This window comes from Pieris napi, chromosome 22 (genome assembly GCF_905475465.1).
Source record: "Pieris napi chromosome 22, ilPieNapi1.2, whole genome shotgun sequence".
Classification (NCBI taxonomy): Eukaryota; Metazoa; Arthropoda; class Insecta; order Lepidoptera; family Pieridae; genus Pieris; species Pieris napi.
This window is the reverse complement of record NC_062255.1, coordinates 8,650,030-8,671,233: the sequence shown is the minus strand read 5'-3', so window position 1 is coordinate 8,671,233 and position 21,204 is coordinate 8,650,030. Positions and strand designations below refer to the sequence as shown.

The window sequence follows — 21,204 nt, the reverse complement described above, 5'->3', positions numbered from 1 at the left end:
AAGGCGGTATCTTACACTGTCTTAATCATGTTCCATAGATAACGATGTTGTGAAGTACTGTCGCTACGCTTTGTGTAGAAAAAGCATTTTAGTTTAAGGACATTAAACAAAAAAACTAATTTTAATAAAAGTTCTAACTGTGATAAACATACACACATCTGGGCTTTAACAAACTGTGACAGACGTCGTAAATACAAAAATTATATAGTAAATCTAAACTATTCTCGGATACACCTAAACACACAAAATATTTTATCAAAATCGGACCAAGAGTTTAGCAGGAGTTAACCAACACAAGCAGAGGAGATTTATATTAAGATATTTTATTCGTACGCAAACTTCTTCGAATAGTAGTAGTAGAAATTGTGTTACATTAATGTATAAATTAGAATTGATACTAAAAGTGACGGCAAATATTTATTTTGCGAAATTTTGTTTTTGTAACTTGAAATGTTTGTGACGCAAGACTAATGCGAAAAACTCGTTTAAGAAATCTTACTGTTGTGTACAAGAAATTGGCATCGAGCATATCAGCAAAAAATCGTTGTTCCTATTGGGTACACGTAGGTGAAATAATACAATACTTATTCACAAAACACATGAATGGGAAGGTATGAATGCCGATCCTTTGAAGAAACCGCCAATCAAAGGCGTATTAAACCGCGAATCGCCACCGTTGGGGCTCTCTGTTACGGTGCGCCATATTTCCATTTCTAAATCACAATCGCAATTACTAAATTGAACAATTGCAGCTACCGTATTGTAAAAGTTATCTTAGATCCTATCTCATATCTTAGTTGAGTTCACATAAGGTAAGATTCAGAGTTCAGATTTAGCGCTAAGAATGTAATATTATTATTTAAAAAATTGAGGTTGTGACCAAAGTATGTCCAGCGTTTATAAACCATTTTGGTGCCATGATACCTTAGATTCCTCAAATTGTTATGGCCCCCGTATGAAACATACATAATTTTGAATATTAAAAAATTTAATTGTTCACTTTAGAAACTTAAATGAGGTTCTAGAAAGAACTCACTAGGAAATCGTTAACGAAACACGTAAGTAAATTTTCAAAAACTGAAATTCAAATTCCATATAATTTAAATAAAGATTTTTCTATGCTTTATCATTTCAATCCAGTGATATCCTTGCGCTTGAAGCTTGCTGCACAGAGAACTTTCTGTCAAACTGTCTCGGCTAAGGAACATTCGAGGGCTATTGGACTTAAAATGACGTTCATAAGCATGTTGATGCATTGATATGACTTAATTTTTGTCAAACTACCATGATTATTTAATATCTCTAAAAATCGCTAAACCATAAGCTACCATTAGGCACGAGTTGCGATTGTTAGAATTCGGAATAACTCTATGTGTAATAATGATTCGGTACGGACGATAACGCCCTTCAAGGAAGTCAGTATAAGCTTTATGGGTCGTTAAGTATTTTAGCTGCTATACGCTTACAATAATTAAAATCCCCTGTGGCCATAGATAAGACGTATGCTATATCCATAAAATTGCAGTACTAACCAGTAAGTTCATCGGCATCCACATCTCTTGTTACTAACACAGCCGCTGCAAGTGCGGCTGGCACGCCCCAAGCAGCCAGCTGTAATAACGACGAATGCCTGTCGTTTCTTGAGGTTGCAGGTGTTACCGGTGGACGCAGAACACTTGCTCTCCACGCGCCCGCTACTACAACCCACCTGAAAGTAACGTTTTAATTAGTTACAATTAGATAAAAAAATAATTGAAATATTTTTACTATCATTATATAGGATGAATATTGTAATTATAGAATAATGTTTTTTTTATTTATCTAGGAACAGTTACGATTCCGAGTCGAGTTTCCTTTTTACTGATATTTTTATTTATAAAATCAATCCATTGAGTAAATACAAAATAAATTTTGTTCTACGGAGAATCGAACCTCCAGTAAAACACGCTGTGGCCAAAAAACAGTGCCCCTACAACCTTTTATGTCTTGTCGTCAGATTTATGTATCTGTTTCGTGATCATTTGTTTTTTCTAATAGGAAAGTAGATCAGCCTACTGTGCCTGACACACGCAGACCGCCACCGTATGAGTGTTAAATGCGTATATAGTGCAGTCCATTGGTGCATATCCGGAGATCGAACTTACGACCTCAGGGATGAGAATCCATTAACCGCGTATCTATTCGTGCTAAATATATAGTTATAAAGGTGTTGGCCAGCGTGCGACTATCATCCTTGAGGTCGTAGGTTCGATCCCCGGCTGTGCACCAATGGACTGCTCTATGTACGCATTTAACACTCGCTAAAGTCGACGATGTGTGTCAGACACAGAAGTCTGATCACCAAGATCTCTGTCTGACACACATCGTCTCTTGGTATCTTGGTAGAATACTATTTCAATAGTCCTTTACATAACCCAAACAAAAAGATCGAAATGATAATTTTATCATCATCATTGTTACGATTTCAATGACCTAATGATGGATGTAATCTCCAAGAAATTCCAAATGTAGTAGACTTTTTTCAATGTTTATTCCGTCATATTAAAAATCGAAAGTAGGTATTATAAATACATAAACGTATAAGTACTTTGATAGAAGCATTGTTAAGCATAGTAATTATTCGAGTCCATTATTACTTAAATTATAAGCAATCAGCTGGATCTGCAGGTGGTTCGATACCATATGAGGTTAAATTGTTTTCAATTTCTCATGATCAGTTTCGAACGGAAAAAACATCGTGCAATAATATTGAGCGGGCTCATTTAATATTTACGCGAATTTTTACTTATATTGAAATTGTTTTATAACAGTATAGTTTGAATATGAATTGGTGTTTGCGCTGTGAAGAGTTCAATGCTTTTAATTAAAGTAACCATTTGTCATGTGTTTATTATTAATGCCTGACACACATGTTTGGTTTAAGGTTTTCGGTTTCCTCAAAATGTTTCCTTCATCTTACGATCAAGTGTTAAATGCACAGCCAGGATTCGAACCTACAATATCAGGGATAAGACATACGGAGCCATTAGGAGAACACTGCTTTATAGATATAAAAAAATCTATGTTTGGAAAATGGCTAATTATGGTCTATTAATATAAGCAACAGCGATTATTGCGTTGTCTGAAAAGCATAATTTATGTTTTTACATTTATAGTAACCAAGAGAATCGAAAACAAACACAGTCAAAGCTAAAATTTTTACGAATAAGTTCGCACACGCATGTGTTTGTAATGTGGCGTTTGCATTACATACCGACACTGGAAATATCTACTAATAACTTTTTTGTAACAATAGTATTAGAACTAAACCTAAACCATGTATAACACCCCCTCAACTCGTCCTTGTATTTCCTAGTTTCACTCGCGTACAACTTGGATTAGTAGTAAACTAATCACTGCTCATTAAAAAGACACACTTCCCTATATAGCTAGCCTTTTTCTATAATACCCGTTTTTACGGTCCGTGCGTTTGAAGCTACCGGTATTTTCTCATTCCCAATGTATTTAAACAGTTAATGGCTCTTTGAAACTTGTTCATAGTTCTAGCCATAAGAACACTTTCTAGTAGCTGTTTACTTCTGTATAAGGTTTTTATGGTGTACGCAGAGACGTTAAAACGCGAACGTAAATGCAATCTTTACTCTAAGCTACTGAGCTAAGAGTTAAGACAGACTAATTGGATAAAAATAATACTTTATTTATCTTTTATCATGTACACGATCATTACTTTGAAACCCAATTAAAAAAGCAATATCTTTAAAGACGTTAGACGTAACTTTATATGTTTGAACGCGTCCTGGGGTCAATTGCATCTCCACATCAACAAGCGTTGACACACATGATACGTCATGTTGTCTGTTAGTCCAAAAACGGTTTCGTGTTTCATCTCTAGTCTTACATTTCATGTGAAACGGAACACACCAGGAATCTCGGAGAGTTTTTTAACCATATTTTCATTTCTCACAACTTGAAACAATTCATTTTCAAGTAATCATTTACTTATTGACAATTTAACACCGCGGCCGGATGGGATGTCGTTAATCCTTTGGAAGATGGTACTGACTTTGGTATGGGATGCTTTTTAGACGTTGGCCCCGTCTCACCTACCTCGGACAAGCATAAAAGCTGGGGCGGCCGCAGAGCAGGCAGAGAATTATAAACGGCTCAAATATAAGAGTCTTTCCTCCAACTTCGACTTTGTTCCCTTTGGAGTAGAGAGTCTGGGCCGTGGGGTTCAAGTGCACAGGCACTAATTAAAGATTTTAGTCTGGTAGATAGTGCCGGTGACCCCAGAGCTGGTGCTTTCCTCGCTCAACAAATAAGCAATACAGCGAGGAAATGCTGCCAGCGTTAAAGGTACACTGCCACAGGGACAAAACTTTATGTTTTCTGTTTATTAATTTTTATTGAATTTTATTATTATTTTGTAGGTTAAGAAAATTGTAAATACTGTATACTTGAAATACGTATACATAACTTAGGTGTAGTCACTCTGTTTTGCCTTTATCAAGACTACTTTGTTTCCCATATTTTACATCCTTTTAAAACTATGGCCTCTTGTTTACTTAAAACAGGTCCTCTTAACGAGGCTGTCGTCGCTTCATGTAAATTACAATCTTAGTCAACCCTTACTTAGCTCGTTAAATCCCGTGACAGGTAAATCCTGCTAAGGAACAAGAAAAGGTGTCGGCTCGATTCGGTCGAATGATCGCCAGGATATCCAGAGCTTCCATCTCAAAATTTCTTCAATTCTTTAAAGCAACATTCGAATTCGTTGGGATAAACTTACGCTGGTTAAAGGACTTGGCGGTGGCGTGTCGCTGGCACTTGAACAAATAACAGCATGTATTTGAATAGTACCGAAAGTGGCGATCAAACACGAGATGTTTGTTCGCCCGCTGGTGTGTTTGACGGCAACCGTTGTTGTCCGACATTTTACTAACGTTTGTATGATTTGCATTGTGATAATTAGGCTCTTGTTGAGCGGTGTTTCAAACGATGTTCTACTGTTTTCCACCTTAGAATTTATATGTTTAAACAACGGTAACGTTACACTTTGTTCGGATTAATAGATGCAGTTGAGTTTCATCATCGGACATCGAGGCAGAATTCGAAATTCCATCCGTATCACCTCGACGTTTCACAAGTGAGCGTTTTTTAAGGCAGTTTTTGTCGCACACCACCACTATGTGGAACCAGCTGCTCACCGATGTATGCATTTCCGAACCTAATTACGTACTAATTCTTAAAAGGCCGGCAACGCATTTGCGAACCCTCTAACAAGGTGAGTGTCTAAGTATCTATCACTTAACATCCGGTGAGCAGTTTGCTGACTGTTACATTAAAAAAAATTAATATTTAAGTTCTAATGTTGGTACAACGTGTGCTCCCACGCTTTGCTTGGTAGTTGTACCATTAAAAAGTACATGTAATCAAGCTTATCGATGTCGAAGTACTTACCGTGAGCAAGATATGCAAATGTTATTACGACGAGGCGCGAACCGACTTTTAACATTTATTTTTTATTTCACCGGCGTCATGCCGTGCACCAAGTGACCATTAAACGATAATGTTATCTGGCGGGAACGATTGGTTTCACGCTATAAAATTATATTTCTTAAAAATCCATACGACTCTCGAAACGTAATAAAAATAACATTCCGTTATGCCGTTTGTTTAGTGTTTATGTTATCAGCACTTAAATTAATGTGCCTAAGTGAAAAGCTTTTGGTGTGATAAATAAATATTGAATTAAAATCATTAAAAAATTGTTTATACTTTATAGTCTAGAGCTACAACCCTTTATTTCTGCCGCAGATTTCTGGTTCTTTTCTTTAACAAGTAAGTGCTGATGAACACATCGATTTTTTATGTTATTTAAGCCGGTTTCCTCACGTTGTTTTTATAAAAGCAAATAATGATAGCGCCTATGAAAAGAAACATCCTTTGTTGCTCTGTCAGAGTTAATACGCAGGATTTTCGAAATTCAAAGAAAACCAATTTTGACATAGTGGAGTCATTCTTAGCCAAGTCAACATTGAATCGTACCCTAAGTTGCACGCTTAAAGTCGTATACTAACTATTACTAGAACTTTCTAGCATCTTAAAAGTTTATATGAAACTAAGTTTGACGTCGTTTTTTTTTTAAGATATAAATACATAATATGATGAGACTATGCTGCGGTTACGAGCCCACACGCAAGTTCATATTTGTTTTTATTTCAAAATGTTCGGGCATCGTAAATGTTGACGTGATATATTATGACATATGGTTTAAGTTTCTACTTGTTTTGATATCGTTTTACGTTTTAAATTTAAAAATGAAAATAATTGTTATTAATTAAAGTACACTAATAAAATAATGCATTTTTTATAGTATAAGTCAAAATTATTGATTCTAAAAGCCAACCCCAACTTTAGTTTTTACTAGTAATCTTTTACTTAACAATGCGGAATATGTACCAGATAGGCGCTTAACGATTAACGATTTTTGAAGTTATAGACACGTTATGAAAAATTGATGAGAGTGAAATTTTACGATGCGCGCGCACCGTGACACAAAATTAACAGAATGAAGTTGCCCACGGAAGATGCTACGGCATTGGCCATAATTTAAATACATACAAAATTCGAATAATAATAGAATTTATGTTACACTTAATGTAAGAGAATAATAATAAATATTTATTTTTTTAATTTTTCAAATATGAACTGAACTTTATTGACTATAATGACTCCTTCTCCAGTCTTTGATTATTTAATTGTAATTAATTATTTACATGCAATCAAAAACTATTGTTAATAATGCCAAAGAAGTATAACTTATTACGCGCGTACATAAGTACAAGCACCCTTTTTTATTTTAAAATTAATTAGCCCACTACTGGATATATCAAGTTTTACATTTGAGACGGTTTATTGTTACATCTGTAGAGCTAAAGACACTTATATTTAAGTGTTTTTGTTTGAAGTTAGTAGTAGTTAGTAAAAGTTGTTTTTTACTTTTATTATATACTACAAAACTTTGCCTACATTAAGAACATTTATAACGATGTTGTGTTTCACTGTGACCGGCCATCTCAATCTCAATCAACCTCTCTTATGTCACTACAATTTTAATGTCAACCGTTGCTAGGCAACCAGTTTTTCTATAAAACTAAAAATGTGTTGCAAGAAGGTTTTAATGTGCAGTAAATCCTCAAGAAATTTACATAAAAATCTAATCTTTCGATTCGCTTTTAGTTGACCCATTAAACAATAAATGCGGTGTTTATTTGCATATCGATCAAGATATATTAACACTATCATTATCAGAGCGAAACTGGTTTGATAAGATTACTTAGCTGTGAGAAAATTAAATACAACCTTGTTATATAATCGTATTAATGTAAGGAACTAATTTAAATAAATTCAAAGAGCAAAAAAACAAATCAGTGGCGCTGCAACCTTTTAAGGCCTGGGCCTCAGATTTCTGTATCTGTTTCATGATTATTTGTCAATCTAATTGGCAAGTAGGCCGTCAACTTTTTGTGTCTAAGGCAAGCCGGTTTCCTCACGATGTTTTCCTTCACCGTTCGAGCGAATGTTAAATGCGCACATAGAAAGAAAGTCCATTGGTGCACAGCTGGGAATTGAACCTGCGACCTCAGAGATTAGAGTCGCACACTGAAGCCTGAAGCCGAAACTGCTCTTTGAAGGGACAAAAGTAAAATTTATTAAACAGGATTATTACTTCAAACATACTCTTTGTATTATCAAGAGTGAGAAGTAATCCGACTAAGGGGCATATTGATGCATGTTTGATCATTTTCCTTATAGCAAGAACCTAAGAAGACTAAACGAGACTGAGGGGGTACTCATGTCAAAATCCATTACATACAGACAGACAGTACAAACAGACTTAACGCTTAGTTTCGTTTTGTATCTCACCCTAAGTGACCATCCTTCTCTGACGTTGAAGGGAATGAAAACTAGGACAAGGTTTCCTTAAATAATCTTGACCGCTACTAAGTATTATCGTAAGTACTTAAAATGAATATACTCATAAAGACATTTCAGTAAAAGCCGCAAAAATATTTTCCTTATTTAAATTAATTAAGGCTAATTAAAGATATCGAAATACCCGAAACGTGGAGAGTTATTTCTGGAAATCGTAAAATCGATTATCCGATTCCAGCTCGACTTAGGGCGTCTGCTCGCGCGCAGCACAGGATGCACTATTTCTGTAAGCTTTGACAGAGATCTGTGCACGATATTAATGTGCTGATTCTATATACAGCCGCTATAAAACGAAAATAAAACACATTACGAGCCGTTTTAAAATGCTCTGAAAGATTTAGATGCAGGAAATATTCGTTTTTACTGAATTACAAATTAACTCAAATTTATTTTCAACACACAAATATATAGTATTTACTATATCTTTAATAGTAATAATAATTAAAAATTAATAAATGGTTTTCTTTTTTATTAATTTTTAGTCCCCGCCGCAGTGTACCTTTAATACTGGCGTTTACTGGCTGTATTGCGATTTGCTATACTTATTCGTTGAGCGAGGAAAGCACCAGCTCTGGGGTCACCGGTACTACCTACCATGCGCCAACTTAAATCTTTAATTAGCGCCTGTGCACCTCACGACGCAAGAGTCTCTACTCCAAACAGAACCAAAACAATATATATTGTGGATGTAATGCTGTGTTATTTTTACTTTAAAATCAATTTTGTATTCGAAGTGACGAAAGTGATGCCCAATCGCTTGAAACATTTCTTTCTTCCAACGTACACTTCAAACTTTGTAATACAATATTAAACAGATATATTTCGTTTCTAAACACGTTACGACGTCACAATTTCGGCGGAATTAATGCACATATTCGCAGGGCCCTAAGTTGAACGAACCGTATTTAATGGCTATTGTAATATGGCCTGTATTATACATAACGCAACCTCGTTTCGGGTTTAAGTGTTCAATTACTCACCGACAAGGAGGGGTCTAATGATTTTGGACGTTTAAAATATTGGAATGTATTAGTCGGTTCTTATTTGATTGATTGAAAGAGAGTAACTGAGGTACATACTTTGTATCGAACTCTTCACGATAATTTCCACTTTATATCTTGAAATATGGTATTATACATGTATGTAAATGGAATGCAGATCGATATCTGTCGCACCTTGTTTAATTTACACGGCCAATTATTAATGTTGATTTATTCCCCTTGTCAAGATGAGGATATAGCGCGCAATTCTCGTTCGTAAAAATAATTACAGCTGTCAAAGTGAATCATCGTTGTTATTATTCCCAAAATAAGACTTGACCAATCAGAGTAGAGTCAGTTTACTAGCGAAACCCAACTTTGACTCATTAAAATTAAAGTTTTAGACAAAAAAGTGTTTCAGGAACAGAAGGACACGGAAAGAAGATAGATCAAGTAAACAGTACTGTGTAAAAAGGAATTCCAATAGATACAAAGACCTTCCTACTAGAGTTTTTAAAAATCGACTTAATGTACTACTTTTGGAAAAAATTATTATTCTATTAATGATTATTTGGGTGCAACATTAAAATAATTAAGACAAATTTGCACGACATTATGTGTGGCAGAATATGTGAGATCACATTGTACCACCATAACATTTTTGTACCATATTCATACAAATAAATTATTATTAGATAGCGTCTGACGTTTTTGTATGACATGATGCAGTTTACTTAATATCCGTAGCGCTGATATCAACCATAAGGTGGCGCGGTTCAAAAACTTAACTTCGGTTGGCTTCGCGTGGCTACGTTGTTACCGTGTCCTGCCTAGAGCGATTGCTGGCGGCGCCGTGGAGTGTTATTGGGTATGCACAGCAGCGATTCCCACATATCCCATCACCACGAGGCAACATTGCCGCGGGAGGGTATGCGTAACGCATTTCCCCACGAAAAAAGACTTCTTCTATATCACCGGTACCTAATTAATCTTACAAACGTTTTTCTGTAAAATTGCGCTTAGGGTAAAGTCACAAGAGTTTTCAAAATAATGTGTATTGCATACTCTTAGTACGAAAATAAATTAAATTTGATTATATTCTTATTTATAATGGAATTACAAAATTGAATTATTTTATGTAACACAAGAACAGACATTCATTCAAACTTAACAGTTACAAACTAACTAACGCGGTAGCCGTGTGTCGTATTTTCATTGGAATTGCATTAAATTGCTAATCAATAATCATATAAAAACAACTAAATTGTCTACATCCTTAGTTCGTTTTTAATTAGCTTTCTATAATTGATCTGAACTTATAAATATTGATCGATGTTAATACTGAGAACCAGTTACGCTACAGACTATATTCTATGTTGTCTGTGCAGGAGGCCTTTTACGGTATTCTATGGGGGACTAACTTCGCTTGATTAACGATGTTTATGGTTGCAAATTACTTGCCTTGTTAAAGGACTAATTGTGTTTTTATGTTTTACCTTATTGTGTACATGATGTAAAAAGTAAAAACATATTTTTTCGAATCATTAATTTACTTTAAGACTTGTATATATTCTACTTTGTTTTTAAAATGGTACTAGATAGGATTGGAAGGCCGTGAGCATGTAATGCTGCTATATGATAGTAACACAGAGAAAAGAATATAAAAATGGAAGCAGTGGCGTAACTTTATCATCTGGGGCCCGTGGCAAATTCTTTTGATGGGACCCTATCAGTAAAAATCGTCACGTTGTACTCAGTCATTTTAATAAACTTCGAGATTTTCAGCGTACTCAATTACACGTTGTATATGTCCCACTAATGGCCATAGGACTCCTCTCTTAGGCGAGAGGGAATGGTATGTAGTTCTCACGCTAGCCCAATGCGTATTGAAGACTTCACATTCATCCATAGAACATTATATTTCTTGGGCAGACCCTCTTGGGTCGGGGGTCCGTGGCATTTTGCCAGCCCGCCATCCTGTTGTTACGCCACTGAATGGAAGATACAAGACGAAATGTTCATATCATGTCGCTTGTCGATGCTATCAACTAATTACAATGAAACGGAGCGCACAATCACACCCGCCAGGACGTAAGAAACTCCTCCACAAAAGGGGAGTAAAGGGAAACCAAACTCCAGGCTAAACTTTAATTAAAGACTGCCGATTTCCCAGATTGCAAAAGCGACTTCGAGAAGATACGACTGGATGTAGCTGAGTTTTAGTGGGTATCCCAGCCGGCTATTAACCGGCCATTTAACCATTATACACTCGCTGTACACGGGATCGGTTATGCATTTGTCATTTCTATACGTATAGTGTTTACTCACAGAATTTGGTAATGTATCATGCTTTTAGTGCTAAGAATAACTTTGAAATAGTTAATAGATATCTTATTTACATAATGGTGCACTGTGCCAACTTAACAATACGTCGACAGAATACAAAGTGGTTATAATTAACATTTCTTTCTTGTTAGCCGCTTAACAACTAAAGAATTTTAAAGAGCTGTCAAGTGAGTTTGTTAGCGATGAGAATAGGTTTATTTTCTTAAGATAAAGTACTTTTACTGAGGCCTTGTTTTGGAATCCTTTAAAAGAGTTTTAACGCAGTTGTTAGATTTGTCTATGGTTTAATTAAGTAAAGAAATATTTAATGACAATTTTAACTTCGGTGATTTAAAATAGAGAATTTAAAAAAAACGTCTGTGTACTTATGTACTTCATTTTTGAAGTTATACTTCTTTGGCGTAACAAGATAAGAATATTTTTAAAATTGTTATCTTTTGCCTTATTCTACGTTTGTAGAAAAAACGACACAGACAATAGAAAAAAAATACTCTCATCATTTTTCCCTAGCGCGCCAAAAGAAGTATAACTTCAAAAATGAAAGTTGAATTTTATACATACATATATCGATTTCTATGTATTAGTACGTATTGTATTGGAATAAAAATTACAAACTTATTGTACCAAATTAGATCGAAATGTTGTATGACAAGCAATTGTGAGTTAGAGGTCCCGTTAGAGGTAAGTACCGATAATTCCGATGAGATTTCTGAAAGCCATTTCAAACTCGTCAAATCTATTATATGGAATAACGATTTACGACACTATAAAGATGCGTACACACTGTCCTTTTAACCTTCGAAAGACTTTTTGATCTTCAAAAAACCCGAAGGAGATTTTAAGTGCCTATTTTATTCGAGAAGAACCTCGATGACTGGAAGTCACAGTGTCACACACAAAACACATTCTTTTGCGAAGTACTCAAAGAGTACTCCTCCCTCAAAGGCCGGCAACGGACTCACTAATAATAGGTGTCCATGGCCTGCGATGACTACCATTTTTGAGGGTCCCGAAAGCTCATTTCCCCCCCTCCCCCCTATTCTATAAAAAGTAAAGTTGAAAATACATTGGCTACGTCATTCTCTTACATTCAAAAAATGTCTTTTACAATACAATCGATGCCTTAAAATATACAAACAAGATACTACGCGTAGAAATTCACTACCTAAATCTTGGATACTGCTTATCTTTGTAAAGTTACAAAGTGCCAATTGATGGACACAAACGGTCACCTTCATTCAGTCTTAATCTAATCAATTTATCGGAAGCTTTTGTTCTCGACCGCGGTAGCTATCTAATCGCTGCAAATATAAAAGATGTCCGCTATCAATCTTTGCATTAACGCTAATACCGGTATCTCTTTAATTAATTTATTACTTATAAGTCTTATTAATCCATTGTTGCATTTGTATATAGCCACTGGTTATTTCGATTCCAATTTAGTAATCACCCCTTGTGCCAGTCTGTAGAATGTACAAGCTGTTGTCAATCTTAATACCAGGTTTCTATATTCGAATCACTCATAGTAATTTCTAATAGATTTTTTATCTCTACCTACTCTTGGGAGCGCTGCCGAAAAATCCCTATTAGCAGATCAAGCGCATGTGGAAATGGATAGGCCATACACTTCGAAGATATTCCAATTATATCCCCAAGCAGGTACTTGATTGGAACCCGCAAGGAAAGCGGAAGCGTGGCCGTCCCAAGCCTAGAGTGCAGGTGCAGATGAGGCAGACAGAGCCGGAAGGACTTGGAATGAGGTGGTACAAGAATCAAAACCGAATGCGATGGAGACTTACTAAGAACGCCCCTTTGCCCCATTTAGGGGGGCACATTGAGCCACGATTTTCTATAGAAGCGCATACTATACTAGTAAATAACACTTTGAATATATAATATACCGTAATAGTATTAAAAATAAATGTATAAAGGTCACTAAACAAATATAAAAAAAATACTAAATTCCATTCACTCAAGTGTATACGCTGCTTTAAGCTTCGATTTGAAATAAAAATTGTTTATGGTGTGGGCGTTAAGAAGGTCTAGTCCAATCTAATGGGTGATTATTGTATGACATATTGATAAGTTATGTTTCCAAATATAGTTAAGTATTATCTTATTCATATAAAGTGAATCAGTATTCAATTGCAACGTGGTGTTATCCACCATAGTATAATATTAATATTACCACTTTATTTACATAACACAGGAGAAAAATAAAATGAATGAAGAAAAAGGATGTAAATGGGCGGTTTTACTCCTAAAAGCAGTTTCTTCCAAACAGTACTTTTAGTAGTCTAAAAAACCAAATAAACATTTATTTTTCTTTCAAACAAATATCACTCTTATAAATTAATTATTAAATCAAATTACGTATAACTAAATTCCTTATTCGTATGAATTATATCAGATATATTTAATATCATTATTTTTAACTATAATTATAACCAAAAAAATCTCAATTCAAACGATTCCTATTCATATTTTAATAAGGAGTTAAAATACAATTACGTAAAACGAAACGCCATTTGAATTCCTTTAAACGCAGTTTATCGATAAACAGACGATTGTTAACAACTAACAAGATAAGCAGTAAATCGATTTCAAATAAGTGCTTTTTCTTTCATGCTAAGACGAGTTCTGTTGGCTTGAACGAGATACTTTTATGACTTGGGCATTCGTTTAGCTACAATTTAACTGCTTAAAACAAACGTTTATTTTTATAATTGTACCAAGTATATAGGTGATTTTATTTTTATTTTCATTTATACGAGAGGCGCTCTTGACAAATATTGGTTTTATGTAAAAGGGGCTTTTATTTTATTTTATTTAGGCTCATCTAATGTTTAGTAATAACACCGCCCATAGACACTCACATTTCCAGAGGGCTCGCAAGTGCGTTGCCGGTCTTTTAAGAATTGGTAGGCTCTTTTCCTAAGTCGTATTGGTTCGGAAATATATCAATGGACCGCTGCAGCTGGTTCCACATAGTGGTGTTGCGCGGCAAAAAATGTCTTAAAGACGCTCTTTCTCACAATTTTCCTTCACCGTACAAGCGTAAAATCATCACATGGAAGGTAAAGTTCATAAGTGAAACAGCCGTGATTCAAACACACAAAAGCAAAAATAACGTGTGTGTACGTGTAGGTATATTCACGCGTTAGAAGTTATACTTCTTTGGCGTAACAAGATAAAATAATCTTTTCAAAATTTTTATCTTTCGCTGTATTCTACGTTTGTAGAAAAGCGACACGAACAATAGAAGAAAAAAATTTACTCATAATTATCATACTCATAATTTCACTTCAAAAATTACGGCTGTAACTCGCTAGGCCAACTGCACTGCTATGTATTTCTATACACCACTATAAATGGTCTGTAGTTTATACCATGTGTACGTGTTATCACAAATATTTCAGTATTCATTTTAAGTTTTGTTTGGTTCTAGAATCAATTATTGACAGTGTTAGTTCGCACGATGACTCTCTTTGCCAAAATTCAATACGTTTTTGAAATACTGCTAATGTCAAATGTTACAAGGACATTATACACAGCTTTCGTTTTTAAAATATTTGTACATTAAACATTCTCTGTAACTCTAAAAACACCATCAATCCCGTACGCTATCGCTTTTTATAATCTGAATTACAAATACTTTTTTCTCCATACAGAATCTTGTTAACTTTTAACGAGCTGACCTTGCTTCGAACCTTGAAAAGAGATACACTTCTTTAAACCCATGGAAAAGAAAAAGACGGCATCACACGGTCAACAATGGACAAGCGTCCAATTAAGAAGGTCCTAAACACCAATGGAGCTCGTTAAATTATAAACTCTATCATATTTAATAACAACATAATTTCGAACAAATAATTACTGATATTGTGACTTGATTAACGAGGCTGACTCAGCTGTAAGTTTGTTATGGTAATGTAAAGCTTCTTGCTGGAAGATAGAAGTTATTAATTTTCTTTTAGATTTATTTAAATTGGATTTTGTAGTCTGGCATAGACGGCCGCGTCGCGTCGAGCCGTAAACAATGATAATAAGTTTGGGATTTCCCAATAAACCGAATTTAACACATTATCAGATTAAATTAAGGAACTTATCTAAGCTATTTTAATTATCCACGTGTAGTCGCATAAAATCTTTTAATACTATAATCTCTCCTTGATAAAACACGTTAAAGCCGTGATACTTTAAGAGACGAAATGACGCGTTTCGTTTGATTCTGATTGGTCAAACGGGAATACGGAACGTGTCACGTTTAGACGAGAGATGTTATTGAGCGTTTGAGCGTTTTTAAGGCGTTTCTAGCCGCGCACCACCACTATGTGGAACCAGCTACACACGTAAGTATTTCCGAACCAATTCGACTTTGGGTCCTTCAAGAAAAGGAAACCAATTACTACAAGGTACAAGGAGTGTACATGGGCAGTGGTATAACATAAACCTGCCCGTTTGCCCCCTTCTATAAAAAACCTACAAAATAACGAAATGCGCCATCGGCAATTCGTTTTATATGAGCACATCAATATCCGTTTCACTACTTAAAGCTATAACCCACAAAATATGGTTTATAGGACAAGGATCAAGACGGTCCAACAGACTCCCCTGATGGACATAGCAGTTCTTAAATCAAACTCGAATGCAATTTCTAGAACATACCCTAAAACTATCCCCATTGTATCCATGGTGATATTATATATCTTGAGTTAACGACTTTTAACGGCTATGTCTAAATCAGACTTATTATATCTATGAAAAAGATAAGTATCGCAAAACAGCGAGGAAATGCTGCCAGCGTTAAAGATACACTGCCACAGAGACCAAACTTTTAAAAAAAAAATTAATTTTTTTTTATTATTACTCTGTTAAGAAAATTGTAGTGTATATTTGATTGTTATTAATAAAATAACGGTATGTTTATATCTATGATCACCTGTCATAGTGCTAACGAGCAACTGTTAGACACAGCGAAAGCGCTCCAATATACTAATGGGTGATTAAACCTTTGATGCCGCCGCGAAACTTCAAAGTGACCGCCAATCGAGTTTTTCTCCACTATTGATCTCATATTTTATAGCTACTACATAATTAAATTTTCAAGTTACGGTTATAACAAGCTTTCGTACCTTTTATTAAGTGTTTAGTAAATTGTTCTTATACACGAGTAAATAAATAAATTGTTTATTTTAGTGTGTAGAGCTAAATGTATTGCGTGTCTGGATTAGATTCCATTTGAAACAATTGTTACGCGATGGCTATCAAACTATTTAATTAGATACTAGAAGTAATACTATCACTACCTTGTAATGCTTTCTAGGGTAAGGTGATTAAATTTTTTAAGGCAAGATGCCTTTATAGCGTGGGCGAGTATGTAGACCAAAAGTTTGACAACAAATATTAAAGGGACTCCTTTTAATGATATATTTTAGTTTATGTTAAGTTTCGTTATTTATTTCAATGTATATTATTTTATTATTATTAGTTTATGTTTATAAGATTATTACATTATGTTAATGTTCTTATTATATGACATTATGAAAATTAATATGACATTTGCATGCCTATTTTTAGATGAATGATTTTTTTTTGGTTTAAGAATAACTTTTTTCTCATAAAAACTGCATATATTTACTAAGATTAATAATTAGAACGCACAAGTACGTATATAAAATAACAAAAGAAAAATGTAAAATTTTTAGAAATAATCAATTTAAATGTACCACTTTCTATGCAAATAAACGATTTATTATTATTTATATTTCATTTTATAGTATAGGGGGACAAACGAGCTTACAGCACGCCAGACAGTGATCACAGAACATGGACACCCGTTTTAGTAGTGCGGCTTTTAAATATTGTAACTGCTTCGTTAGCTGAAATAAAGGAATGTCCCAGGAAACCACAAACACAAAATCTTTAATGTATAACTCGAATGTGATTCAATTCTTGACAGACAAAATTGGTCTACTACAACGACTATTACTGGCCACTGTCTCATTAAACATCTCTTCGTCCGTGGCACAACAGACAGTTTTGACAGAGGCTGTTACAGCGTAGAGGAATCAGTCAGGCTTCCCAACGAACGGAAATCCTCGGAGCAGTGAGGTCGCTAAAGCCTGCGAAGTTTAAGAAACTGCTGAGCTTCTGGATGAAGCTAGGCTGGGTTATTTAGCCAGGACATAACGCACAACAGACTAAATGGGTGTCTAAGTGACTGAGTCCACACTACATACATACAACTATTATTAAGATTATGCCCCATTCTCAGACCTTACTTCGACGTCATGGCTTTAAATAGAACAAGTTTTATGACTTCCTAAAGCGTTTATTTTTGGTTACTCCACCGAAAGCTTAGAAGCGTTTCAAATATTGTGTTATCTTTGAGATTTTAATTGCATTTAGGCAATACATAGCAATGGCGCTTTAACCTTTTTAGGTCTGGGCCTCAAACTTCCTATCTTAAATACGCACATAAAAAAGTCCATTGGTGCACATCCGAGGATAGAACCTACAACCTGAAGAGTCGCACGCTGAAGCCCAAGAAGGCTCATCAAAAATAAATAAACGACGATAAAATGTCCCTTAACTATTAAACTGGACAATTGCCTATCAGACAATATCTGGCAAGTTTTCATATAAGGCAAGCGCAATCAACATAGGATAATCATCTCACGACTTCCAACAATAACCAGTTCATGCCGACCAAATAATAGCCAATTGTATGTAAAATAATGTCTAAATGAACATAAATCTCATTGTAACGAGATACTTAGCATAGTTTGATGGCTGACTCGAAAGTTGAATTTTAATGGTAGCTTTTTGTTCGAAATGTATAAGGATTTTTCGCATGAGTACATAGAAGTGTATCAAGGCTGCCGAAATACTCTACAAATTAGTATGTCTCACCTCACTAGGGGAAACATTGAGATTTACAAAAATCTACCGCAATTAAAAGTGCGATTAATTGTGCCTTAGACCCAAAAAGTAGACAGTTGTCAGGCACAAGAGGCTGATCTTGCCTATTAGGACATATGATCATGAAACAGACACAGACATCTGAGGCCCAGACCTAAAATTACTGATTTATTTATTTTTAATACGCTAAAATAAATGTATAATCAGGGAGAAAATACATTATTACTGTTGTCCCAAATTATGGATTTTCTTTAATATAAGTGAATCTTTAATTCATTGTGTGTTGCAAAATCCTCCGAATTGGACTGAATTTGATGAAATTATGATACCCGACAGGACGGTAGTAGTGTTTACAAGCCTGTGTGATGCGCAAACGTATCAGCTTTTCTCCTAAAACTACTTTAAAAGTTCTGCGGTCATAAAAATATGTTTCGCAATTCAATACTGAAGACTAAATTATAATTCCACGAAGAAGTTCTAATTATACCTAATAAGATAAAACTGTAATATAGAACTAATCTCGTCTACGAAATCCGAGCCCAACTTGTTAGCCGTATCTGAGATCGTAACATACGACATAAATATCTTACAGCAATAAAATAATTTGTAGATGTAGATTTACTATCCCTCTTCATCCTATAGCCCGTCTGGGAGGAGTGAAAAGGAGGGAGATAACAATAAAAATATAGATAGTGGGATCCCGTAGCGCAGACATGTGCATCTGCTTAGGAAAGCGTGGTAAGAATAAAGGTTGCATGGAGTAGCTATTATATATTTTAAGTATTTTTATACATTTACATTAACCAATTACAGTAACTGTATCTAGTATAAAAACACATTTTTATATTCAAATAAACGTTTAAAATTGTATTTTGTTGTTTTAATATGTAATAAATGATCTAGCATAGAAACTTCACTTAGAATGTAATACGATTTCACTCAAAACAGAACACTAAAACCTATCTTAGTTTAATATTAATATTAGAGAAAACTGAGTTAGCATATTACTTATAATGCATAATTATAGTGTAAGTAATGATTGATTATATAACCATTTTTGTAGACTTATTATGAAAAATCTATCACAGAATGAGATCGTTTGTTGAGGTATATTACAACTCTGTATTGAACTCATATTTACATTATATATATTTAAGAATCAGTAATAAATTTCGTGTATCTTCTAGATACCTCAGGCATCCCATCATCCTATTTGTCCCTTTCAGAAGAAAGCCAAAACTCACCGATATAAGATAGAGCATTCTGATAAACAAGCTAGGTCTGCATATCCTATGGATATGCCCTCACAATTTGAAATAGATTTTTCTTTAGTTTTTATCATTAGATTTTTTGGTTTAATTTTTCTTTTATCTCTTTGTATTTGTTGTTACATATATTATCGAAACGGATATACAACAACAAAGTATAGTTTGGCTTTAGTTGTATATCCTATACATTTTTTAGTCAAAATCAACAAAAATTTATCAGTTACTGTTAAAATAATATTGTAAACAAAAAATAAATCATACCTGTCCAAACATTTCTCTGTCCAATGCACCAAACATTTTTGGTGCCGTGTTTAAATTACACCCATCGGGGATTTCTGCTTACGATCAATAAATCAATAAATATATGTGCCGTCTATCCGTCCGACATTAATGGAAATCATTGTTTGTTTAGGACCTTCTCTTTGCTATTAAACAGGAGTCTGTTTTAGGAATTCATGTAGGAAACTTTTTAGATTTTAAACCTTTTATTTCTGCGTATTTTTGCTTTAAAATTATGTTCAAATAAATGTAATTTTTAAATTTACATTCCGTATCAAAATTTTAAGTTCTTTCCTATTTAGCTTTTTACACTGAAACCCTATAAAATATATGTAAAGTACAGTTTACATTTGAAAAATTAAATAAATAAATATTTATTAATATTATATTTATTATTATTTTCTAATATTAATTAGTATTGATTTAAATATGCAATTTAAATCACTTCTGATTATAATTCAGACGCACATATAAAATTCGCACTTGTATATCTATAATATATAGATGAAAACAAAATATAACACGTGTTTTAAATGTAGAAACTCAAAGCATGTGGATAAATATTATAAATATAAATACACAGTGAACAGAGGCGGCGTTCGTGCCAACATGCGCCACTAACTTCATTCTGTTAATTTTGTGTCACGGTTCGCGCGCATCGTAAAATTTCGCTCTCATCAATTTTTCATAACGCGCCTAAAGAAGTATAACTTTAAAAATAAATGATACCTGACCAAACATTATATAACCCTATATAAAGTGCCTAGCGAATAAAATCGCATTTTTGTATTCGTTTTATACTTAACTTATTTTACTTAAGTACTTTTCTAGCTTCAACAGGCCCAAATTTAAGAGCCACAAAACAGAGTAATAAATTATGCTTTTTCGTTTGCTCGGTCGAGGGGGCAAAAAATCCTACCTGCTATCCCGATACTGCCTCAATATATCAGCTTTAGTTTTACGCCGTTTTCGGACATGAATAATTCCATTTGAACTAACAAAGGGTCCTGCTGTTTTCCAAGAACCATTTGAGTTGAAATACACTTGTGTATTTGTTGAAGACTCGTCTCGGGTTGGGATAAGAGACATTAGTGTTTAAGAAATTCAATATAATGCGTCCGTCAGCTCTTATATCGGAACAATTATTTATTTATTAACAAGTTACGCAAGTTTACAAAAAGTACAAATAAAATAATTAAATTAAAAGGGAACTGGCGGCCTTATCGCTTCCAGACAGGCTTTTAGGCAATAAAAAAATTAGGGAACGTGCGCGCAAAAAGTGAAAACTACATAAAGAAAAAGAAAGCAAAGCAATTAAAACATATAAACAGTGAAAAAGACAATAGTTAATAAAAATTGTTTTCTTCTACTATATGATATTTACACTATTTATAAATTAAGTATTAAAA

The 21,204-nt window shown here is 34.3% G+C and overlaps 1 protein-coding gene across 1 annotated transcript in view; it reads right to left on the bottom strand.

Annotated features, from left to right (window-relative positions):
* Positions 1-21,204, bottom strand: part of LOC125060906 (frizzled-4) — a 34,843-nt gene that overhangs the window by 2,080 nt on the left and 11,559 nt on the right. The window contains exon 2 of the mRNA XM_047666022.1: positions 1,533-1,708. Coding sequence (XP_047521978.1) covers positions 1,533-1,708 — 176 coding nt within the window. The remainder of the gene's footprint in view (positions 1-1,532; positions 1,709-21,204) is intronic.